The sequence below is a fragment of the Echeneis naucrates genome, chromosome 8, assembly GCF_900963305.1.
Source record: "Echeneis naucrates chromosome 8, fEcheNa1.1, whole genome shotgun sequence".
NCBI classification, from domain to species: domain Eukaryota; kingdom Metazoa; phylum Chordata; class Actinopteri; order Carangiformes; family Echeneidae; genus Echeneis; species Echeneis naucrates.
In genome coordinates this window covers 9,069,909-9,093,876 of record NC_042518.1, presented here as the reverse complement: position 1 = coordinate 9,093,876, position 23,968 = coordinate 9,069,909, and the positions used below count along the sequence as shown (strand labels likewise).

The following is a 23,968-nucleotide window of genomic DNA, read 5'->3' as shown; positions in this document are numbered from 1 at the left end:
CTGTCCCCAACCCTTCTCTGCACACCACACTCCTTTGCCAGGAGCCGTCCACAGGGACAGAGGTGACAGGAGGTGGCAGCAAAGTAGGAAGGAGGGGAAGGGAACCTGAGAGGGACAATAGCGAGCATTCTGTATGGATGTCACTAGGCCAACCTACATTGTCTCCCTCTTACAAGTACATTGTTGCTGTAGCATCCATTGTTAAGTGTTTGAAGGTCTTTTAGAGTCCACCATATCATCTCTGTCTTACTCATCCAACAAATGAAAGTGGATGTTTGTTTGGTAGACGGTGGCAATGAAAGATGGAAGATGTGTGTTTGGGGCAGGTGTGTTCTTAACAAACTGATTCAAATGAAATTCAAAAACATTATTACCACCAACATAATCATAGATGTTCAGAAATATTCAACACTTCCAAAAAGAGAGTGAAGGAAAGGTCTTTTCTGCTGTATGTCAATATAAGGTGACGGCACCCTTTTTTTTTTTTTTTTTACTTTATCTGTTGTAGAATAACATACTCCCTTAGTTCACTCCTCAGGTAGTTCAGATGTCCCACAAGTTTTTATTTTTGTGATGCCAGATAATAACTTTTTATGTGAATTGGTTTCGGCTTTCCTCCTCTTTTTATGTTCTGAACATCAGCACAAAAGATGACTTTGACACAAAAATTGCACAAAATTGAAATTCCCTTTCAGATGCTCATGTGGCACCAGCTGACCTGAATATTACCCGATTTGCTGAATGGATGTGTCATATGGGAGTGGATTCAAGAACAGCACTGGTATTTTATGTTTTCAGTTGTAAAAAGTGGAAGGACATGCATTTACGGGGGAGATGGGGTAGGGGTGGGGGGGTCACAGTCCTGGGTTTAACATTGTGATACAATCTAAGTTTTATTGCAGCTTTTCTGTTACACCAGACAATCCATAAAACAACAATAAAAGCAAATGACAAACAACAAAACCCCCAAAACTAATGACCTGTACTGAAACAAGAAACATAACAGAACACATTTCCTTTTATATATTCCCCTGTAGTTAAATTTCAGCCTCTATTTTGCACTGCAGTATTTACTGTGCCAGTTCAACACGCAGGTGATTAATTGTTTCTTTACAGCTTTGTGACAGACCAATGTGTGAGCACACCCCCACACAAGGCTGGTTTTAAGGTAATTTTTGAGGTAGGGCTCTGGAAGGCTGGGGATCGTGGGGGATTTCCACCTGTCTGGGGCTGTGGTTCAAAATGTGGCAGAGGTGTGACTGCGAGGAAGCATGTACAGGCCTATTTCTATGTGTCTGTGTGTGCTCCGGTGATCTGGCCCATGAGCCATAGCCTAGTCGGTGTAGGAGCAAGGAGCAGACTGATGGGTTTATCCCTGCTGTCTGCCCAGAGGATGTTCTCCCTCTCTGCCTGGCTGATTAAGACTTCCGCGCAATTGTTCTCACACTCTCAAAAAGGATCGATTCATGTTTGGACAGATTTATGTTTAAAGAAAATCAAATCACACAGCGTTCCTTGTTAGATCAGCTCATCATCAGGGGCTGATAATGAATTTTTACCATGTCGCTCTCCCCTGCGTTTTCACAGCTAGCTCTGTGCGCGCAACTTATGAAACACAAATGTGTGTGTTTGTGCAAGCATGTGCACGTGCGCTCTCATCCAGGAATCCTCATACATATGCATGAGACTTCACGGCAGTGTGACTTGGGGGAAATAAATGTGCAAAGAGCTGGGCACCCGGGCCCCTCGCTCAAGTGCACTGGCGGGCGCGTAATGGGAATGCAATTTAAGCAGTGGTTAATCAGTGTGTTTTCTTCAGCTTGCCCAGCAATGCATAATAGACAATCAGCCCCCAGTCACACGGGCGGCGCTACGAATGGTCAATTACTCATCATAGTCTTGTTAAACACATAGTTCAGCCAGCCAGGGACAGATTGCTCTGTTGGTGCCATCATTATGATAAAGAACAAAGCAATGCAATGCTGTGTGTCAGACAGAAAGAGGGACAGGGAACAGGAAAGAAGGAGTAAAACACCATAATGGAAGCAAAGAAGAAAGAAAAAGTCTACGATTGTCAAAGTGATGTAGAGAGAAAGCAAGAATGAGAGAGAGGGAGAGGAGGTGAAATGGAGCAGAGCAATAAGAGAGATTGAGGGCATGAAAGTGAGAGATGGAGAGCATAAGATAATGGAGAGAGGGAGAGAAATTGAGAAAGGGACACTGGGGAGCTGGAGCAAAAGTGTGTGAGAGTGAGAGGGAGAGAGCCTGAGAAAGTGTGTGCTCAGCTGTGAGATGAGACCTCTGTCTGCCCGTGGGGAGAGGCGGTATGAGGGGAGAGAGGACTCTGCTGTCAGCGAGGGGGAGGAAAGTCTCACAGCCTTCCTCTGTCTCTCTCTCTTGCTCTCACTCACACATGCTCTCACTCACTCCCCTCTCCCCAGAGCGGTGATCAAATCTGCTTGGTTTAGTGATTCCACCTAGAGGGGCCAGTGGGCTCCATCCCTCTACATCTAAATCCAGATCTGATGTAGTTTTTTTTTTTCTTCTTCTTCTTATTTTTTTTTCTTTTTCTGGTTCGTCACACTCGTGGTCACAGTGTACATGCTCTCCTCTAATTCTAATCATGTTTTCTTTCCTTACCTTTGTCCCTGTGGGAATGCAGGCAGCGGATTGATGGGCAATTCCTCCGCCTCCTTCATGGGGACCTTTCTGGCCAGTAGTTTGGGTTCCCCCCCTTCCCACCCGCCTCACCCCTCCCGGCCGCCCTCCTCGCCCTCCTCACCTTCCTACCGGGGTGGACCTCACTCCAGCGCCTCACAAATCTGGTTTCCCCATTCGCATGAAGGTATCTGCAATGACACATATACACAAACACACGCCCACAGTTTCTTATGTGACCACATCGTCTGGTTGAAGTGATATTCATGTCTTGGCAGTACTGGGATAGAACTTTACAGGACGTAATGTTGCACTTTTGTATATTTTTGGGCAGCGTTAAGTTGCCCTAAAGCACAGTTTATAATCGTCTAGCAAAGAGCCAGGCTCCCACCCTTTTATTTGTTGACCAAAATAGGTCCCGGCCCAGCATGTTTGGGATGGAGCACCATGCCATGGTTTCTGGATGGGGACACAGGGTCAAAAGTTCAGCCAAGGAATCTTGCAGTATTCGATTCACGTCAGCAGGAATGTCACTCTGAGTTCTCTGAGGCAGCACGGGTGAAGGCAGGCCAGTTAAGAGTTGCAGCGATTGCAGCGCTTTCAGCTGGTGTCTCCATCTCAGCTTAATAGGGTGGTTCCCACTCGAGACTCAGCGTTAGAAAAATCTTTGGCTATGCGCACACATGCACGTGCTCGCTGTCAGGCAAATATAAACATACACGCACACACACAAACTGAGCACACCACACGTTTCTGCTTAGATACTGCCAGGAAGTCAGACAAGGATAAGGTAGAGAGATTAATCTGCTCTGGTATTTTGGGGGAATTCAAATGCTAAGGATGACAGATAAATGTAAGACCTCATCCAGCGCCACCCACAGACACATTAACGCATGGCCTGCTCTCCTGTGACTTCACTTCTGTCACTTTCAGATTCACCTGCTCATAATCCTTTTGCTAATTGCACGATGCAATGGCCGCCCAAATCAATCTAGCAAAGCCCAGTCTGTGAAGTTAACGGTCTGCAGCGAATTCAGCCCTCTTGTGTTAATTTATTTATTTGATGTCTAAGAAGTTGTCAGCCCGAGGGGATGGGCATTTATTTGTGGTCACTGATCACAGCAGTGTGATGTGTCGCAGGGGCTGATTGGGCGCGTTGCAGCTGAGATACTGTCTGCTTGTCTGAGTGTGTTGAGCCAGTCGAAGCCTCCTGGCCTAGTCCTCCCTCCCCCTCTCTCTTTCTCTCATGTCCCGGCCACCAGGGGTTAAGTCATTGGTCTGCTGTTACAGTGGCGAGAGAAGGTGAAACTCCATACTCTCTCAAATAAACATGGAGACAGGGAGAATAGATCTGCATACGATATCCAACTCGGGCAGAAACATTTTCTTTCCAAACCCTTCAGCGTTTTTTTATGTTATAGTTTCAGGGTTTCATTGTCAAAGACGTTCTTCTTGTGGAAAGTAGAATAATATTAATAAGAGTGATGATGATAATGCCAAGCCTAATAAAAGTAATGGAGGTGATTATGACTGGGATTATTACTCAGTTGGCAATGGAGGCCATTATCTCTATTGCAGTTTAATTGCATATAACGCACTAAGAGCATGATTGAATCCAGACTGTTCATCAACCACATTCAGCTGTTCCCTCCTCAAGATAATTGCATATTGTCTTTTTCCTGTTTTGCATAAAAAGCAAGTCATCAAAATGAGCGGCACAATTACCCAGACTCTCGCCTCCTCTCTCCGGGTGTCAGCAGAACCCCACCAGTAGCAGAGCAGGCACCAACTCATGCGTGTGTGTTGGTGCATTAGTGTGTCACTTGTAACCTTAAAAAAGATATTGTCTGATTTCTTTTTTTTTTTTTTCTCCTGGTGTGTTTTTAAAGTAGCTGCTTGCATGCAAATTCAAGCATAGCAGTTTGAAATTGTATTCAAAGATTATTGTATGATCTTCATGTCTCCGGAATGAGCCTGTCATAGTGCAGAATGTCTTTGTCTGTGCGATTATTCTGACACATTTTTCACAGATTAAAGAGCTAAAATCTACCATGTCTCAAGCAATCGATAACAATGATCTCATTAGTCACTTCCTAACCAGTCACTTAGTGTGGATAGATGCTTTCCTAGTGGACTGTGAGTACATGGCTCAGGCTAAAACACCAGCACATTTACCGGATAGCTCTGCGTATTTAGTTTAAGATTGGATAAGGAAAGTAAGAACAGAATTCTCAGCTTTGTAATTGTGAAATCATTTAGTGATGGATGTCTATCAAGGGATATTTAATTTATTACGACATCAGCGGTTCATTTGGCAGATATATTTTCACTACTCAAGTAAGCGTATGAGAAAATAGCAAAAAACTAATCAACCTCACTTTCCACAATACTGCATTAACTGTTTTTTGTAATATTCTGCAAACTAACAGGAAAAGAGTCCTGAAAACAAAACCCCCTGGCACTCAGATACAAAATAAGTCAGTGCTGAATTTGGCATAACAGACAGTTGGCTAAGCAGAAGTGCTTTGACTATAAATCCAATCAGCAAAGAGCTTTCAAATCTCAGTTTCTGGTCTTTGATGCCCAAATCAAAGAGAGAAAGATGTGTTTTTAGCTTAATCCGCATTAGTGTGAGCATGGTCTGAAAACATACACAGAGAGGGCCAGTTAAGTCATGCATACAGACCACATTTCTACTGGGAGTATTAGGGACAAACCATTAGTTGAGTGACACATTAAACACAACTATAAATAACATAACAGAGGTGGTTTGGTCCTTTGGATCAAGATAACTGGATCCAGTCAGGGAACGTGGCACGGGAAAGTCTTGTGTTAACTTTTGTTTTAAGATTTATTGTGCTGGGAAAAGGAAAGTCTACAGTACACTGCCTTACAAATACTGAGGTATTTGTAGTGCAGTGGTGCCAAACACTAAACCATTAGAGACTTTCATGATGTCAGAGGGTAGTCTGGATTAAAAGAGCTTTTCTCATCTAGATTCCCTCCTCAGATTGATTGTCAAACACAGTAACAGCCATTGTGTGTACCACACATGGGATTGTGTGTTGTTCAGTTGATGAAGGGAGATGTGGACTCGCTGTCACAACAGCAGAGATAGGAGTGGCAGTGCGATTGTGGCTCTAGGAAGACTGGGACAAAAAAGAAAACAATAAACCACAACAGAACAAAAAACAAGGACAGATGCAATGTATTGATTGTTTTAATAAAGGTAATGTAAAAATGTTTTGTTTTTTTTGTTTTTTTTAAATCTGGTAAAACGGATTAGACCCAGTGAGCTTTTGAGAGATTGATTTTCATGTTTGGAACTATTTGAAGAAATCTCACTGGATCAACTGGATGGAAAAATCTAAATAAGAAAATATGATAAATGTAAGAACCGCCTTCCTGCTACTCAAAAAAAAAAAACAAAAAAAAAAAACCTGGAGGCTTCTCACAGGCCTGAGGCCAGCTGGCTGGGATCCAAATGACTTCTTATGCTATGCCAAAAACAATCACACTCTCATATCTCTGTCCACACGTACCGCACAGATAGACACACATGCATGCACACACACAATTGCCTGCACACACCTGTCTAATCCACTTCTGTTTGATACGCCTTTCCAAGCCTATCTTCACTTGTCCATCTTTCCCTCTGTGAGCAGTCGCTAGCGTTTCCTTTTGTGGGATTTAAGCTGCACCCCCACCCTCTCTCCTCTCTTACACACTCCTGCTTCTTTCATTCTCTCTTCTCTCTCTTTCTCTCTCTCTCCTGTGCCAGCCTGCATCCTTTCCTTTCAATTAGTCAAACCTGAAGAGATCCACCACAGCACCCTGCCCCTCCTCCACCAAACATCCCTCGTCTCCTCTCTTCTTCTCCTCCCTTCCTGTGTCCTGATGGTTCTGTCACTTTTTCTCAATTAAAGGATTTGACAGGCAGCTCAGCCTGCTCCTCTCCTCTTGGTCCTCCTCTGCCATGCTCTATCTCTGTCCTTCTATCTCTCTATCTCTCGAATGTTATAGTCATTTCCCCAGATACTGTATACAATTCAGCCATTATTGTAGTTTGGCTTTTAGCAAAAGTGAGAGCCCCTCATGAGTGAGAGTATGGACTGGTGTCCTCAGAGCAGGGATGGGGATGGATGGGAGGAGAAAGTGGATGTTAATGAAGTACACTGTCGTCTGCCTCCAGTTCAGCAGATTGAATTCTCTGCCTCAAAGTGCTGCTTTATATCCAGTCCCCTGCTTCTCTCATCCCACCATGCTGTGAGAAATACCTTCAGAACTTGTGGAAATCCCTCCCTGGGATGCAGCACTGTTTGTTCTGCCTCTTCCCCCCTGCTCCACCCCGTGGAAAGGAGGGCATGCGCTGTGAACTCCTCTCTGTCATTCACTTTCCACTGCTGACTTGCTTATGCGTGTGTGTGAGTGTGAAAGTGTGGAGGGAGCGAAAGAGAGTGAGGCCGCTGTGCAGTCAGCAGACTGTACTAAGACCCTGCTCACGTCGCCTGCAGCAGCAGCAGCAGAAGCAGCAGCTTCCCTTGTCCTGGCTAGATTAATGGCTGAATGGGCTCTGCCGGGCCCAGCAGTCCCCCTCTTGCCGCACCAATGGAGGGCATGCTGAAACTGAGCGGGCTGGCATTATCGGGCACAGCCAGACCACGCTGTGAAAAGGGATTACGCTGTCAATCGTCACGCTCACAAACAACATGCTGCCTCAGAAAAAAAAAAAGCCCCTCTCCCAGCTTGGATAAAGACTGCCAAACAGCTCTGTGCTTTTCTCCCTCCCAAAACCAGAGAAAAACGTCTTGCTTAAACAAAGGACCCCCCCCTCCCGCCTCCTCCATCTGTAGATGAATTGGCATAAATGTGTGTGCTTATTAATCATGACAGCAAAGAAAGAAACGGAGACAAAATAAAAGAGGTGGAAGAGAGATAGAAAAATAGGTGACAGAAAGAAAAAGAGAAAAAAGTGCGGGTATGTAATTATCGCCCCATTGCCCTCCTCAGAAAACAGCACCTCCTGTGTTATTGCTGGGCTGTTTGCCCTCTCTGTGCATTTCATTAATTAAGATGGGAGGATGCAGAGGCCGCTCTGAGACGAGGTCATTAAGCCCACCACAACACTCCTCCCTCCCCAGAGCCAGCTCACAGCATCGGCCCATTGTTCCACTGGCAGAAAGTGAGACATTCAACACTCTGAGCTGCTGTAAAAACCGCCACACTGTGTGCACATACAGACGCACACACACACACACACACACACAAGGCCAAATGAACAGCATCTGCGCTTTCCGGGATCAGGTCGCGCGCTTGCCAACACAAATACGCCTGTCTTTCATTTAGCTCATAGAGGCATGTTTTCCTCTCCCCCCTTCCTTCACTCCATCTGTGAGTTGTGTTTGAAAGTGAGGCTGGTGGGTCAAACAGGTGCAAAGGCAGGGAGCGGGAGACGTGAAGCACCTGGACTTCTGTAGATGACTTGGAGGTCACTGAGATATTTATATGAGAACCTGCCTGACAGTAGATGACCTGCCTGCCCCAGATCACAGATTACAAAGAAGTGCAAAATAACTTTACATTTCTCCGGAGGCTGGTTCACTCGTAGTGTGTGTACATATATATATATATATATATATATGTACACACACTACGAGTATATATATATATATATATATATATATAGGTTAGTTTTCATCTTCCCATGACCTCTCATCTCATAAATCTTAACCCATGTCTTTTTGTTTGTCAACAGGATTTTGCAAAATGCACTGAGCTGATTTGTGGATATCATTGTTATTCCTGAAAACAAATCTAATTTTAGGGAGAACCCACATATTTTTTTTTCTCTGACATGCAGAAAGCCTATATGTTGTTAGACGTTTTTCTTTCTCATTTCTCATTTTTCCCGTTTCACTTTTCTCTCTGAATGTCTTTGTAGTTTATTTTTGTATGCTGTATACCATTTTTAGCATGGGGTAGATGGGAATGGCTTAATAATGGCATAATTTGTTATAATAATTAGTTGTATCACATTACCTAATACTCACAAGAGCATATTCACTGTATTTATATAGCATTGCTGGTCCTGAATAATTTTACTGCAGAACCATAATGCCCTATTTATAAACTTCAGTTCATTATTTTACTCATTAAATCTCTTTTATGTTGTTGTGTGGACAAAGAATTTCAGTTTTAGTAAAAACAGCTCATTCATTTCATTCTGATTTCCTTAGATGTTGGCTTTACTCAAACCCAGTGTGAAGGGGGTTGTCATTGTAATGCTACTTCTTTATCCTAATATTGTTATGGGCTGTCATCTCCATCCATGTTTTCTTTCTCCTGCACTTCTATTAATGTCCTCCAGATGGGCTTGATGTAATAAGCCCAGGTGTGCTGGCTTACACTCCCAACATCCACATGACCTTTTGCTCCTGATGCGAGTCACTAAAGGTGACCCACCCAGCTCTCACCTCATTTTAAACACAGCCTTCAAATCCGTCTTCATCACTCCATTCAGATCTACAGAGGTGTGACTGCCAGTTCGCATGGAGATATAAAGAAGGAGCCATATGTTTCAAAGGCAAATTTCATACACCGCAGTAATCTCCAAGCTTGTCTTGTATTGTTGACATTCAAAACTTAGGCGCAATAAGCAAACATGACAGGGAGAGCCAGTACTTATTTGCGTATGAACACCACCAGCTGCATCGGACCGGAAGGATTATACCGTGCTAGTCTGGATAACTGCATCTCTGTGGTTATTGTCCTGTCTTATCAATTCTCTCGTTCTCTCTCTCTCTGCTATCTGTTTTTAGCAGCTCCAGGGTATCCTCGATTCTCAGGGAGTCTGGCCCACACTTTCCTTCCCATGAGCCACTTGGATCACCATGCCAACAGCGGCGTTCTCTATGGGCAGCACCGTTTCTATGACACCCAAAAAGGTGAGGCACGAGATGATTGATATTCAATCAGACAGAAATAAGAAATTTAAATCCAATTTGCACAACATGGTGTATTGTAATTTGATGTGGGGTACTGATATAAAACTGCTGAGGGACACTGAATAATCTAATTTTGTCATTTCCTTTTCCTTCCTTGACTAATGTATTTGTCTTCGCTGCCGTGCCCTTCCTCCTTTCTTAGAGAACTTCTATCTTCGAGGTCTCCCATCCCAGCCTCCTCTCATCTCAGCCAATCACAGTCTGCCGCCAATGTCCAGGGCAGGTTCAGGCCACTCTCAGGGGTCCTGCAGCAGAGACAGAGATTCAGTGGTGGGGACAGGTCTACATAAGGGTCTTAAAGACGGCTCTGTTGAGAGAGGAGGAGTGTCTGTCAAGGACAAGGAGAGGTCCAATAGCAAACAGGAGTCGAAAGAGAGGCAGCAACAGCATCACAGCCACCAGCCACCCCAGCCTACACACCACCACCATTCCCACTCCCATCAACAGCACCCACACTACCCACAGCACCCACTGCCCCTGGAGGAGGTCAACAGTCGGGCCCTAGAGAGGCACAAGGCATCGCTCTCAATGGAGTACAGCAAGGAACACCCCCAGAGCATGGGCAAGCCCCTCAGTGCCTGTTTGCACAATGGCAAAATGCAAAATGGAGATGCAGGTGCTGGAGCTGGGGCCAAGGCTTCCATGTCCAGCTGTGGGGGTGAGGGCACAGCCCTTGGTCCCATGGGTGGAGGGGGTAGCAACCAGGGCAGACATATGGGGTCCAGCGGCAGTAGTCGCTGTACCAAGGAAGGGGTAAGTGGGGAGATGAGGATCAGTGAACAACCTTCAGACTGTTTGGAGAGGGGTCAGGCACCACTCCACCATTCCCTGTCCTATTCTGTACCCCCACCCTTGCACATGGGTTCTGCTGCTGGGGGAGCACACCCCCATTCACACCCTCACACTCACCCCCATACACATCCTCACCCAGGGGGCTTCCACTGCCTTCAACTCCACCCCAGCCACCCACACCACCCACATCATTCCCATCATACACACCACCACCCGGACTTCTTCTGCCCACCTCCCTCTGCTCCTCTAGCCAACCCTGCTTCACATGAGAGGGGGGCAGCCAATGTGGGGCGAGAAGCTAAAGTCACAGCACCTACATATGTGCCATCTGTGGCAGATTTAGGTGACAAAAGTAGTGGGCCATTCCAGCTTGGTAACCCTGACTGTCAGGGTGTGGGCGGTGGAGGAGGAGGTACCAATACCAAGGACAAGGTAATAGAAAAAAATGGAGCTGGTGGGCATCATAGCAGTTGGCACAGAAAACAGCAACAACAACAACAACAACAACAACAACAACAGCAGCAACACCAGTACAGAAAGTCAGAGAAAGCTCCAGACTGGATGCAGTCCCACCAACAACACCTTCAGCCCTCACAGCTTCCTCCTCCTCCCCAACAACAACAACAACAGCCTCCACATTCCCAACAGCAGCACCAGGTTGTACGTTCACGCAGCGTTGAGTGTATCAACAGTGGTGTGGACATGGATGTTTTCAGATCCTCTTTACCCCAGGGCCCCAAGTCTGGACACTCTGTCCCTCATTCTGTAAATACATCCCCTTACAGAGACTGTTCCCATTCTGGACCTCCATCTAATTCTTCCCCACTGGGAAGTAAAAGCATGGGTCAACATAGTGGGTCTGCAACAGCCCATGGCACCGCCCCAGGAGGTAGCTGCTCCTTACAGAGGGACGGTCAAAAAGTAGCCAGGATACGCCACCAGCAACATGGGCGTCCTGGCCCGGATGCTCCTTCTCCAGCTGAGTTGAACCAGGGGAACAGTCAGGAGCTGAAAAGAAAGATTGACATGTCTCCTTATGGTTACAGCAGCAGTGGTGGGCAACATCACCACCAGCAGCCCTCTGTACCAACCTGGGCCATGAGACCCCCTCACCATATGTCACAACCTGAGGAGGAGCAGAGGAAGTCCTACATGGAGTTAGGGAGCACCGGTGGGCAACATTCCCAGCAGCAGCAACAGCCGTCTATGACCCTGCCGCCTCCCCAGCCTCCTCCTGCACCCCCTCTCAGTCAGCAACAGCAGCAACCACAGCAGCAACCTGAGACCCAGGGTCCATCCCAGGGGGAGAGCAGTGCCATGAAAAGCTTACTTAAGTATAGCAACCAGCAACAGCCACTGCTCCTCTCCCAGAAAAGCCCCTTTGGGGGCCTGGGAAGCCTCAAATCAGGTCCTGCTGGTGGGAGCTGCGCCCTGCAGGGTAACAAACAGACTCTACCTTCCAGAAAGGGTCCAGCCAATGACAATGAGCGTCCTGATTACAGTGGGCGGAGTCGGGATATGGGGGAAGCAGGTCATGGGGAAAGTGAGGTGCGGCAGCCACCAGTGGGAATTGCTGTAGCAGTGGCCAGACAAAGGGAGCCACCTTGTCGTTCAGCAGACAGTCATCCCAACAGTCGACAGGGAAGGGTGCATCCCTCTGTGAAAGGTAAGCAGTCAAAGCCATCAGAGTCATGAATGAGATGCTGGGAACTGAAATTAGTATCTTTAAAATGTTGTTACCTGTTAATGCCCCAGCTCTTAAGAAAGAAACCAGAAAAGGATGAAAAACTGAAAAATATAAAAAAATACTGGGTCCGCTGAACAGTATTGAAGTGACAAGAAAATAAAATATTACGAATCACAATCTAGATTCTGCCAGTATTACTAAAGTGACTCCAAAATAACACATAATTTAGCAGGCCAAATGAAAATAAATTATGTGGGAGCATTATTTAGAGAAGCATGATACAATTGTATTCGGAGCATAAGCATATTCACTCAAATTCTCTCGTGACTATTTATCATGTTTTGAAAAATGGTGAGGGATTTGGGAATAGAGTGAACAGTGATAGCTAATGGTAAATTTTGTCTCACAGGACCGCCCCGCTCCATGTATCCTTCAGATCCCACCGCTGAGGAAGAGAGGAAGAGGATGAGTGGGGAACAGATAGGTCTAACTTGCTTGGACAGAGAGAGAGATACATACATCAGGTTGGCAACTGTGAACCAACTGTTTAATACTCAGTTCAAATCAGTATGGCCCAGTTTAAACTTCCTGTGTGCTGGTTTTCATTTGTTTTACTCCTCATTGTTGTCATCCTGATGTCAGGGATAATAAGGAAAGAGTGGAATTTGCAAGGATCCACCCCTCCAACAGCTGTCACGGTGACCTCACCTCTCATCTCATGGTCCCAGGCGGGACTTCTCTTCAGTCTAGCCAATTAGGAGATCCCGCTGCACATTCTGCTCACCATCATTGGATGCCAAGAACTGGAAGCCCATCCCTTTGGATGACAGGACACTCTTATGGTGAGAAAGTATTAGAATTACTGGAAAATGGTATTATGCTAAATATATTTGTAAAAAAAATGTTTGTTATTGTTGTTGCTGGTGTTCATGTTTTTGTTTTTTTTGTAATACATCATCTGAACTGAGATTTTCTCCTAAAAGCAGGAATAGGTCATACAGCACTGCACCAGAATCTGCCCCCTGGTTTCTCTGCAGCCATGTCAGGCCCCCTGCAGCCAGTCCTGCCTTTGCCTCAAGACCCCTCAGCCCAGCTGGTGGTCCTGCCCACTGAGCCTCCAGCCCATCCTGCGACCCATCACCTGGGTATGCCATGACCTTTATATCTCCTCTGTTTTAAGTATTTATAGCACAATATGCATGCACAACCTTGAACATGCCCATGTAGAGTTGACCTCATAATCTGCCATGCACTTAGAAATGTAGCTTAAATCCATAACTTTTAATATATTGCCATCTTTTTTACAATGTGTTGGTCAACAATTCAGCTATTTCCTGGACAGCACCTGCTTGGCCTGGCAAAAATAATGTCCTTAGAGGGTCACGTACACACCGAGTACCACATCAGAGGAAGAGGAAGTGTGAGAGTATGGGAAGATCACTTCTTAGAAGTCCTCATAGACACATACTCAGTGAGCAGGCAGCAAAATTTAATTAGCTCACAATCTTCAATGGTACGTTTTCCTCTTTGCTCCACGGGAGTTTCAGTGGAGAAAGGAAGTGCATCCACACAAGCTTTCCCACAGGAAACATTTACTTATCCAAGTTTATGTCACTGAACAAGATTTTTGCAGTGTGTGGGCAAAATGGGGTGGAAGAGTGAGTCATTTTGCAAACAACTTTAAATGAGAAAGAAAGGTATTAACTACAGGGATTCGAGAAGTGATAGTTTTGCGTGTGGGCCCACTAATATCCAAGTGGGATCTCCCCCATAGAACACCACTGAGCAAAAGCTGTATTTGTCCTCAAGTCACATTATGAGAGAGGTTTCAGACATGGGAACAATGCTTCCTGCTGGGCTCTTTGGCTGACTTCCCTTGGCTTTGGCCAGGCAGGTGGGACTTTTCCTCGAAAAGCCTACACTGAATGGTCCAGTGAGACAAATGTCCATTTCTCACCCAGTATTTTGGCCTTTAATCAGCCAATGACCATCATATGTTTGTATTTCATCACTGTCATGACTTTTTTTTTTTACAGCATTCCAGTGAATTTCTCTGGGCAGTTCGTAAAACACAGCTTTCTGTTCAGAGCGGGGGTGTGGGATTGCTGTTGCCTGGGGAGCGGTTGTTCTGTGAACTTTTTTCCCCCCCTTCCCGATTTGTCTATGTCGTTGCATTAAAATGTGAATACAATGGTTTTTAAATGATCATATGTTTGAAATAGTTGTGTGGGAGGTAGATAATGAGAGATATGGATAAAACAGTGCTGTATTTCAGTGTGTTCAGCATAGTCTTAGTGTATATAAATCCAAAGGAAAGGTGTGTATATCCTTTAGCTCTGAAGGTGGCCCCCTGGTATCACATTCCTCCTGCTTTTTTTCTCATTAGATGTGATAGAGCAGCCAGGGCTGTGGCCCCCTGTGTATGGTGCCCGGGGCCCACCCTCCCACATGCAACATCCCGCTGTTTACTCCCGGTCTCAGTTTCTACGGCAACAGGAGCTGTACGCTCTCCAGCAGCATCAGCAGCTCCAACATCAGCATCAACATCAGCACCAGAGCCACCAGTCACAGCAACCACAACCTCAGGCTCAACCTCAGCAGCAGCAGCAGCAGCAGCAGCCGCCGCCGCCGCAGCAGCAGCAACAGCCGCAGCAGCAGCACAGATCTATGCATGGCATGGACATGCAACATCAAGCCACTCACAATGCACAGGTGATCCAACCAGCCAACCACCATATCTATCTATCTGCCTATCTATCTATATATCTATCTATTGAATTTCTCACAGGCATTGTCTGTTGGGCTGCAGAGTAACTGGTCTTTTTTCAAAGAATACTTTTGCTATCATTCAAAATCATTTGCTTTAGCTCTTTGGGAGTTGTTCAACACTTCGGCAAATGTTTGAATAAATACGATTTTCTTTTTTGTTACTGCCATAGATGCAGAAGAGGCCAAACGAACCCTCAGTTGAGCTAGAGGAACTCATTTCTGAACCCAGAGCGTCCAAGCCTGCTAAGCCCTACTCTTACAACCCACCTCAGAGGAGCACCTCTCCCCCTGGAGTCTGTGCTGCTCACTTGTCCCCTTGTTGCCAGTCCCCGTCATTACGGCCCCATCCAAAAAGCACTCCTTCGACACCTTGCCCAGCTCCCAGCCCTGCTGCAGCAGCCCCTCACTCACCTGCCATTAGCCCCACCCCACCCCAGGTGCCCAAGGGGGGCGAATCGCAGGACAAGAGAGTAGAAGGACAACCCCCGCAGGATTACCCAAAGTCTCTGGAGCCTGGTAAGCAAAAGCATCTATTTGGATACAAAGGTTTTCAAATGACCTTCTGTGTGTTAGAGTTTGTCTTAAGAATTAGCCCTAGTGGTAATATCAGATCAAGATCCTGCCAATCAAATATTTTGAGACAAACACAGCAAGAAAAAATTAGGGAATTATGGGATTTTATAGGATATAGTAGCACCTTGTGCATGATACTCAATGATGATTCGAAAAGCCACTGCTGTTAATAGTTTGTTTTTCCTCTTCATGTTGTCGTAATATGTGTGGGTGTCTTTGTTGGCAAGCCCATGATTGACTGAACAGCTCAAAGCTGCAGAAAATGGCTGCCAGCTGAACTGGGGCTTTCCAGTACAGTTACCTCAGTAATGACTAAGAAACACCTCAATAGCAGCCCTCACCTCTCCGCCGCCCCCACAGGCACCACACTCTCTTCATCATCATTAATGTCGAGCTAACGGCTGCCGCGCGCAAGACAAATTGTGTCAGGCGCTCTGATAAACCAAAGGCTGGCCCACTTCAAATAACACTAACGCAAGGTTGCATGTGGTCCTCTACCCTCCTCACTGCAGGGAGATCAAGGCAGAATGTCACTTCATCCCCTTTTCCTGTTTTTCACCCCTCATGGCTTCAAAGGCAGCAAGGGAATAAAGTTCAGAGTGGGCCTGATATGATTTTAGATTGGCAAAATTCTCTGTACGTAATGCTCTCTGGTGTTACTTAGCACCATTATGAGATCATTCTGTTTTTGAAAATTGATGATTCCATTATCTGTATTTATTTCTTAGACTTGCCTCCTGGATACACTTACCCTGCTATTGCCATGGGCTACAGAAGTGGGCCCTCCCCTCATGATGTTCGACTGGCTGAGCCAGCCGATCTGGAAGCAGTCCAAGTGGAGCCTGCTGAGCAAGCTCCTCAGTCTCTGTCCAGCCTGGGGGAGGAGCTAGAATGCCAAGCAGTGGTCAGGCCCCTCCCAGAGCCACTCCCATCCAAGGAAGTGGCGCATGGGGAGGAGGAAAGAGTGGTTGACAGAGTTGTGGAACAGAGGGAGGAGGGGGATTTAGCAGCCAACTATATGCCTGGGAAGGATGAGAGTCAGGAACCGGGGCCCGCTGAGGAAGAGGTGTTGGTTTGCCCCCCTGCTGAGAGCCCAGTGTGCGAGGCAGCTTCCTGTCCAGTCCCCCTTTCAACAGAGGAGTCTGAGAGGCCAGAAGCTGTCATCACCTTGGAAGAGGATGATGAGGTGGTGGGTGAGGGGAGCCAGGTGGAGCGTGCTCAAAAGGTCAACATGCCTGTAGAGCAGGAGCCAGAGTTGCCCACCATCATTGAGCTTGACCCAGCTTCCCCTGCAGTCCCTGAGCCACAGTTCCTGGCCACCGAGGGAGCAAACGACAGCATGCAGCAGCACAACAACAAGATGACCACTGATGATGCCTCTGTGGATTTTGTGTGTCTTTCTCCTCCTTCAGCTTCCTCCCCCTGCCCAAGCCAGACTGTTGCTGTGCCCCAAAAACCTCTTGTGCCCTGTTACTGGAGTCTGGAGCTGCTGATTGCTGCTGCCTTCTGTACAGACGTTCCTCCTTTTCCCTTGTTCCCTTTTAGCACCCCATCAGCGACTCCATCCCAGCCTAACCCCCACCAGGGTATGGAGCTTCTGAGTGAACTGGCAGATTTGGAGCTGAGACAACAAAAGCGCACCTGTGGGAAAAGCCAGGGTGAGGGACAGTGGGTGTTCCATTACTCACGCACATTAACATACGCACAGAAATATATCAGCAGCTTCCGCACTTCTCTCTCATAGTTCACACTCCTTTCCATCTGTGTCCACTGAGACAAAGTCCTAGGCCTAGCCTGTTCTCCTCCAGATACTCCTCTCTTTCTGTTGGTCTCAAAAGCCTCTGGTGGATTCTAACACATCCCCAGAGAAGCTGTCTGCATGCCCATTTCTCTTTCCTCTTCTTTGGTGTGTTAAAGGCACTTTTATTTCCTAAAAGGCTGTTCTAATGATACAGCCGCCTCAGGAGAGGTAGGAGAAGCAGGAGGACAGGGCTGAACTACTAGAGAGGGGTGTACATCCCCCTTTCTCGCTCGTTCCCTCTCTCATAGCTTTCCTTTGGGAACTGTGTCGCTGTCTCTCCATCCTGCTGCCGTTTGATCCACACATATGTACAAATGCACAAACCCTAACTGTGTACACACATACTTTAACAAAAAGGAAAAAGGGACACATGGATATGCTTTCCTCTTTCCCAAACACAACATGGTACTGGAAGTTAGTGTGTAATCACAAAAGCAGTCAATTTTTTAGCACCCTGGAGCATTGCCTGGCTAATTAGACCCCATTGTTTTAAAGTGCCTTTAAAAGCTTCCTTGTTTTTCAAATGCCATGTTTTTTGTTTTTGTTTTTTTTATTCATGCAAAAGGATGCTTTATGTTTACCACAGCATTCTAATGCATTTAACTGCTCCCAAAAGTAGCTTCTATTTAAAAAAAAAGGTATCATCAACTGATTCTGCAGTCAGTGATGTTGTCTCTGTGATTCAATACTGTTGACAGCTCAGGGACTTGGCACATGCTGCGACAATAGCCTTTACCAAAACAAGTACTAAAACAAGAGAAGAGAATACAGATTTTTTATGTATATATTCATGTAAAGGCATAAGGCAGTGTCACATTGTGAACAAAAATGTCATGTTTCTCCATCTCAACAACTTGGCTGTAATCCCTGCTGGATAAACAGGCCCAATTTCCCTCAATGTCTTTCTTCCTGAGTTGGTTGCTGCTAAAATTACAAACCACAATTGCAAGTCAAATGTGCACATGAACCACTAACATGCACCAAACACTATTATCTTTCATCCTCACTTTGACACGTTTCTTTTGACAAATTAAAGAGTTTTAGGTGCGGTTGTAGTATTTTTAAACCAAGAGGAGTTTGCCGCAATTTGGAATAAGTTTGTTTGTTTTTGTTGATTTTGTTCCTTGACAGAAGACGAGTTGCTGATGTTTGACCTCCAAAGCCTTGCCACCCTGGCCACAGCCCGAGCGCTGGAGATGGGCTCCCAGGAAGGCAGCAGTGCAGGTTCAGAACAACACTTCCCGGCCCGCAAGATCCTCAATTTACGTAGGAAATGCAGCTGGACACCTCGAAATGAACCAGTAAGGTTTCAATTTTAGCTGTTGTGAATGTAAAATTTGACGACCAATGGAAGGGGCCTTTTTGAAATGTATGTGTTTTTAATGTTGAAAATAACCACTCATGTTAATTTCAGGTATGCCCAGCGAAAGGTAGCATGGAAACAATGGACGGTCCAGAGCTTGCAATGCGTGTTAAGTTGGCTGAACTACAGCGTCGCTATAAAGAGAAGCAAAAGGAGCTGGCCAAACTACAGAGGAAGCACGATCATCAGTGAGTATGACCGCATCCTTCTTTACCTCAAGCTTATCTCCACTCTTTGCAAAGAAAGGTTTTAAGTAATCAAAATCTGAACACCTTTGCTTGTTCAGGGAGGATTCCTTTCTGGGTTTTTTGCTGTGCCAACCTTTACGTTTTCGATATGTGCAGTATCTCAGGAGTTGCTCTCCGTCTGTCTTGTGTGTTTATGACTACGCGTGCAAGCAGGAAGGAGGAAACATCTCGCAGCCCAGCGCGAAGGGGACCGGGGAGGCCAAGGAAGAGGAAACCCACCCTCAGCACAGGTCCAGTGTCCTCATCTGAGGTCCAAAGAAAAGTCAAGTGAGTATCAGATAACACATCTTTACTAGCTTGATATAGTCCAGTCTTGCCCGATAAAGCCTCCTGTATCGCTGGTAGACAGATGTTGCCTCTTGTAGGCATAAACAGGAAATGGGAGAATAAAACTAAACCATTCAAGGAAGTCTGCTTGATGTAATCAATACAAGCGTCAGTTTGTGCTGGTTGTACGTATGTTACAGAATATGTGGTGTACGCTTGATTGCAGATTTGCATTCCAACAAAACTGTTCTTAGCTCTAATATGCTTTCAAACTAGCAAACTGTAAACCGCAGTGGCTTTACTGTATTGTATGTCAGGCTTGGCTGGGCAGGGTTTTGAAAAAAAAAAAAAGAAAAAAAAAAGGGGGTGGTGGGGGTGTAGGGCTGGAAGGAGATGACAGGCAAAGAATGTAATTAGAGTACTGTGAATTCTCCTGTAATCTGCCCCAGCAGCAGGAATGTGACACACCACTGCCATTACAGCCCCACGGGGTCACTGGGGGTCCAAAGGATAATGTGACGATCAGACAGTCCAGGCACTCAGAGATTAGCTGACATTTAGAGCATTCATACAACACGTGTAAAAAACAATTAGTTGGACACAGTGAGAACAATAGATGATTAAGATATATTTAAGAAATAAGAGCCTTGCTTTAGTTTGAAATCTTTTAATGACATTTTAAAAAAATGCAAGCATCAGCTTTTGTTGAAAACAAGGGCTGCTGTTGCTGTTTGGTGGTGTTGGGGGAACTGATAAACCAAAATGGTCCGGGGATAAAGGTTTACTGTCGAGCTTCAATTAGCCTTGTCATCAGGGTTTGGAAAGGCTTAGAGCATTAAATGTCACCTCACAGCATTCTCCCTCCCTCCATCTTTTCTTCTCTCGTCTTTTCTCCCTGTGGTTTCTGGGCAATGGTCCATAGCGCTCCCAGCTGCCCCTCTGCAATGTCACCTCCACTCGCCATCCACCCGTGTACCCCTGCCCTCTCGCCAGGCCAGCACACATCGGAGCGACGGATGCTGATGCTGGGTGACAATGACACCCAAATGAAAGGGTAACAGGCCAAGGCCCTGCAGCGAGGTGCAGCGGATGGACGATTGGGGTTGACACCGGGGTAGTAGGTTGTAGTAAAGGCCACAGTACAGTAAACCGCAGCCTGTTTCTCTTTTGTGTTAGAAACTGAGCCGCAGCTTCGGTGGGTTTACTTTTCAAGGCAGCTGGGGGTATACTCCCTTTTGTGTCTGCGGATGTGTGTATACAATGCAAAAGAGAATGACATGACAGTTCTGAACAGGGAGCTGGGAAGCAGACTCGGGACTGATTAGCCCCCATGTTGCCTTACATGGCAGGGTTATGTAAAAACATGTACTGCACCTGCCAGTCATGCCACTACAAGACGCTGACTCTCGGGTGCGATGACGGAGGGCAGTGGGTCAGTGGGTAACAGCCCAGCCGCTGAATGTCTCCTTTCATACCTTATTTCAGTTGAACTGCTGGGAATGCGCGTAGCAGTCTTTGAGTAACATGCTTTTAAGCCTCTCTGCCTGTGCTTTATGTGCATCTGTGCAATGAGGTTTGGATACAGCTGTGTGCTCAGGAGCATTTATGCAGGCATTGTTTGTTTTTGTGGGTACTAGTGTTACTCCTGTGTGTAAAGCACTGGGGTCCTTTGTGGTGCTGCTTTGATTCATGGAGGAGGGGGGCTGGAGAAGAGAACTATTGCTCGCTACAAAACCCTGTTAATCAATTCTGTTTAATTAGTCACCGTGCTCCCAGCCCCACCAACCCCCCGCAGACTGGAGGGACTGTGTCACATTGTGTTTGTCAGCAGCTGAAGGCAAGCCATGGCGGGATCTGCCTCACTGGGGCAACTCACACTTCACTGCCACCTCTGTCACTCGCCTGTCAGTCAGCGGGCAGACAGTCCGACTCCCTGACAATCACCTTCATTCGCTGCATGTTCTGTTACAGATGGGCCCTGACACAGTCTGATTATGACATCTACACATAATTCAGGCGCACGAATTTTGTGTACCTCTGCTTGACACACACGGCAGAGAAATATACACACACAATTTTATGTGCAACGATATGCAAAGAACACTCCTGATTATTTCGATTATACTTTATACATCTATGTCACATTTACACCCTGCTTAGTTTGTAAATTCCCTCGGCTGTACGCACAAAAGGAGAGGGGAAGTTAATCTTTTGTTTGAGCATGGACCGGCTCACGTCAGGTGTGGTCTATGGGCAGCCTTCCAGGGTGGAAATTCAAGGGCATTTGGAGTGGTTTGCCTGTGATGCTGCTCAGTGTAGGGGAAACAGTGTGCCACGGCGATATAAAAATGCAACTGGGGAGTTATGATATTCGTTGAGAACAATGGAACTGCATACAAATGTAATGCCTTCCAACCATTCATTGTATCTTTCAAAGCAATGCAGTGCTTCACAGGCTGAGAGGACACTCTCTGGATATAGTGTTATGGCTTCTTATGCCACACAGCCCTCAAACAGTCCCAGGTTCCTTGTTAGATCCCAATTTAAAGTCTGTGGTTCAGACACTGGGCTCTCCTTGTCCTTTTTTGTCATTCTGTTCATCAGACACAGAAAAGGGAGTTATTAGATCCCACCGAGAGGTGACTCAACTCTGTTTTCCCCTCTGATGTTCTACCCCCTCTTTCTCTTTCATGCCACCGTCATTCTTCTCTAATGAATGCCCTTGTTTTGACTGGCAGGTCGATGGGGGCCCTGTCGCCTGAGGATCTAGGAAGGGGTGGAGACAGCCAGAGAAGGAAGAAGAGGCTGTCCAGTCGAGGCTTTGAGCGACTTAGCAGCACACAGGTCAGGGTCTCCTTGTCCTCCTCCCTCTTGTGCTCTATGCAACAAGGAATGAAAGAGGGCACTCTTTCTTTGTTTCTGTTCATTTGATTTTTTCTTTTGTTGCACACTATTTCTAATTAGGTGCTACCCTTAGAAGTCAAATCCTCTGCTCACCATATTAATATCTTTTTCATTGGGGCTTCTACTGCTCCCTTTTTTTTTCCTCTGTGTGTGAGCAAATGAGAGTCCACTTCCTCTGAGGTTCTGGTGTTTTTGCGGCTGCTGTGACCAGGAGTATAACCGGCTCTCTCATCTCTCTCTGTTGCATCAGATAAAAGCGCAGGGCTGCAGAAAAAGTAATCTTCACAGCGTTCTCAGTGCCAAGCTGGCCAGTGATGTGGTGCAGCTCAAACAGAAAGCCCAGGGTAAAAAGAATCTCTCAGGTACCAGCTCCAGGGACAAAGACATTTCTCCCTGCAACTCCAACCCCAAGCATGGACACAGAAGCCAGGGCACAAGCAAGGTTGAATCCCGGCGAGAGTCTGGAGGACAAAGTGACACAGGTAGTTAGTGGCAATCATAACGTTCATTGTGCTGCTGTGGTCATTCATACACTTACATTCTGAGGAACTCCTAAAGTTTCACTGGGAATAAATAGCGTATTTGAATTGTGTTTGATTTTGAAAACTTTCTCAGCAGCCAGTGTGGACAGTGGCCCCCAGGAGAGCTGGACCGATATGGTGCGACGTGGTCGTAAAAATGGATCTACCACACTAACACAGCATTCCTCTCGTATGGGCCAACCCAGACTGAGAGTTCTCCGTGGCCAGAGACAGGAGGCATTGGCAGAGGGAGAGAGCTCTCCTGCAGAGAGCGACTCCTCTGATCAAGGTGAGGAGGGGCTTCTGACACGTGTCCAGGGATGAAACTTGCCAAAGCAACCCATGACTGGTGGTGTGTTGACTTGGTAACTTCTGACTTCTCCCTTTGACTTCACTCGACAAACGTGTGAGGTAAACAGGGGACTTCTAATAAGCTATGAAAGTGTTATCAAAGTGATGGAACAACCTTCTGTTAATGTCTGAAAAGATTAAATACACTGAGGCTACACAAATATAAAAGCAAATTTACCTTGTTTCATGTTAAAAATAAGGGAACAATCTGACTAAGCGTCTGACCGGCCGTTAGTGTGAAATACGCAATGCGGGCATGTTTTTAGTTGATGTGTAAATCACGTTAAAAGTAATCAGAACGCAGTGAAAAGGTGTTAGTTGACAGGGGTGCGTTTGAACATTTGTCACCTCACTGATCAGCCAATCTGGACTAGATATGCAGCCACAGCTGTGGACACTTGCCTATGAGAGGCTTTGACAGCGCTGGAGACTGGCTGACTGGGCCAAAGAGCTGCTAGAAGGCGTGCAGTGACAAACACACACACACATACATACACACACACACACACACACACACAAACTCACTCCTTTGTACACTGTAGCTGGAGCATGTGGGTTCACACCAGGAAATACCGCTGAGGCGAAGCACTTCATACATCATTTCTATGAACAGTTAAACTATTTACTTGTATGCTAATGTGGTGCCAGTGAAATGATGGAGAGGATGTTAAAGAGCTTGACTCATTGTTAACGACTTGAAAAAAAAAATGGAACCGATAAACCAAATACATTTCTGAAACTTACCATCCGAATGCCATATTGTTCACTGTCTCCATTAGATGACGAAGAAGAGGAAGGCAGTTATGATACTGATGAAGGTCAAGACTACGGAGCCCAACACACCAGAGACATCACTCCTAGCTCATCCATGACTGGTCCGAGTCCCTCATCTGTTGTAAAACTGGAGGCAAATCAAAAAGCCAGGAACAAAAAACAGAGGCAGGAACTTTATGGTAAGACTGTCCTTTCAAACTGGTTTACAAGTCAACCAAACTGCCCTGCATCTCCATGGGAAGCATCTGTTTTGTGT

At 46.1% G+C, this 23,968-nt stretch overlaps 1 protein-coding gene across 1 annotated transcript in view; it reads left to right on the top strand.

Moving 5' to 3' along the window:
• Nucleotides 1-23,968, top strand: part of bahcc1a (BAH domain and coiled-coil containing 1a) — a 59,791-nt gene that overhangs the window by 27,177 nt on the left and 8,646 nt on the right. Inside the window, exons 3-18 of the mRNA XM_029508222.1 lie at nt 2,663-2,845; nt 9,477-9,602; nt 9,805-12,120; nt 12,551-12,665; nt 12,784-12,983; nt 13,128-13,286; nt 14,528-14,853; nt 15,081-15,426; nt 16,212-17,141; nt 18,416-18,585; nt 18,699-18,835; nt 19,049-19,162; nt 21,901-22,006; nt 22,317-22,548; nt 22,682-22,876; nt 23,718-23,891. Of these exons, the coding sequence (XP_029364082.1) occupies nt 2,663-2,845; nt 9,477-9,602; nt 9,805-12,120; nt 12,551-12,665; nt 12,784-12,983; nt 13,128-13,286; nt 14,528-14,853; nt 15,081-15,426; nt 16,212-17,141; nt 18,416-18,585; nt 18,699-18,835; nt 19,049-19,162; nt 21,901-22,006; nt 22,317-22,548; nt 22,682-22,876; nt 23,718-23,891 (5,829 nt within the window). The remainder of the gene's footprint in view (nt 1-2,662; nt 2,846-9,476; nt 9,603-9,804; nt 12,121-12,550; nt 12,666-12,783; nt 12,984-13,127; nt 13,287-14,527; nt 14,854-15,080; nt 15,427-16,211; nt 17,142-18,415; nt 18,586-18,698; nt 18,836-19,048; nt 19,163-21,900; nt 22,007-22,316; nt 22,549-22,681; nt 22,877-23,717; nt 23,892-23,968) is intronic.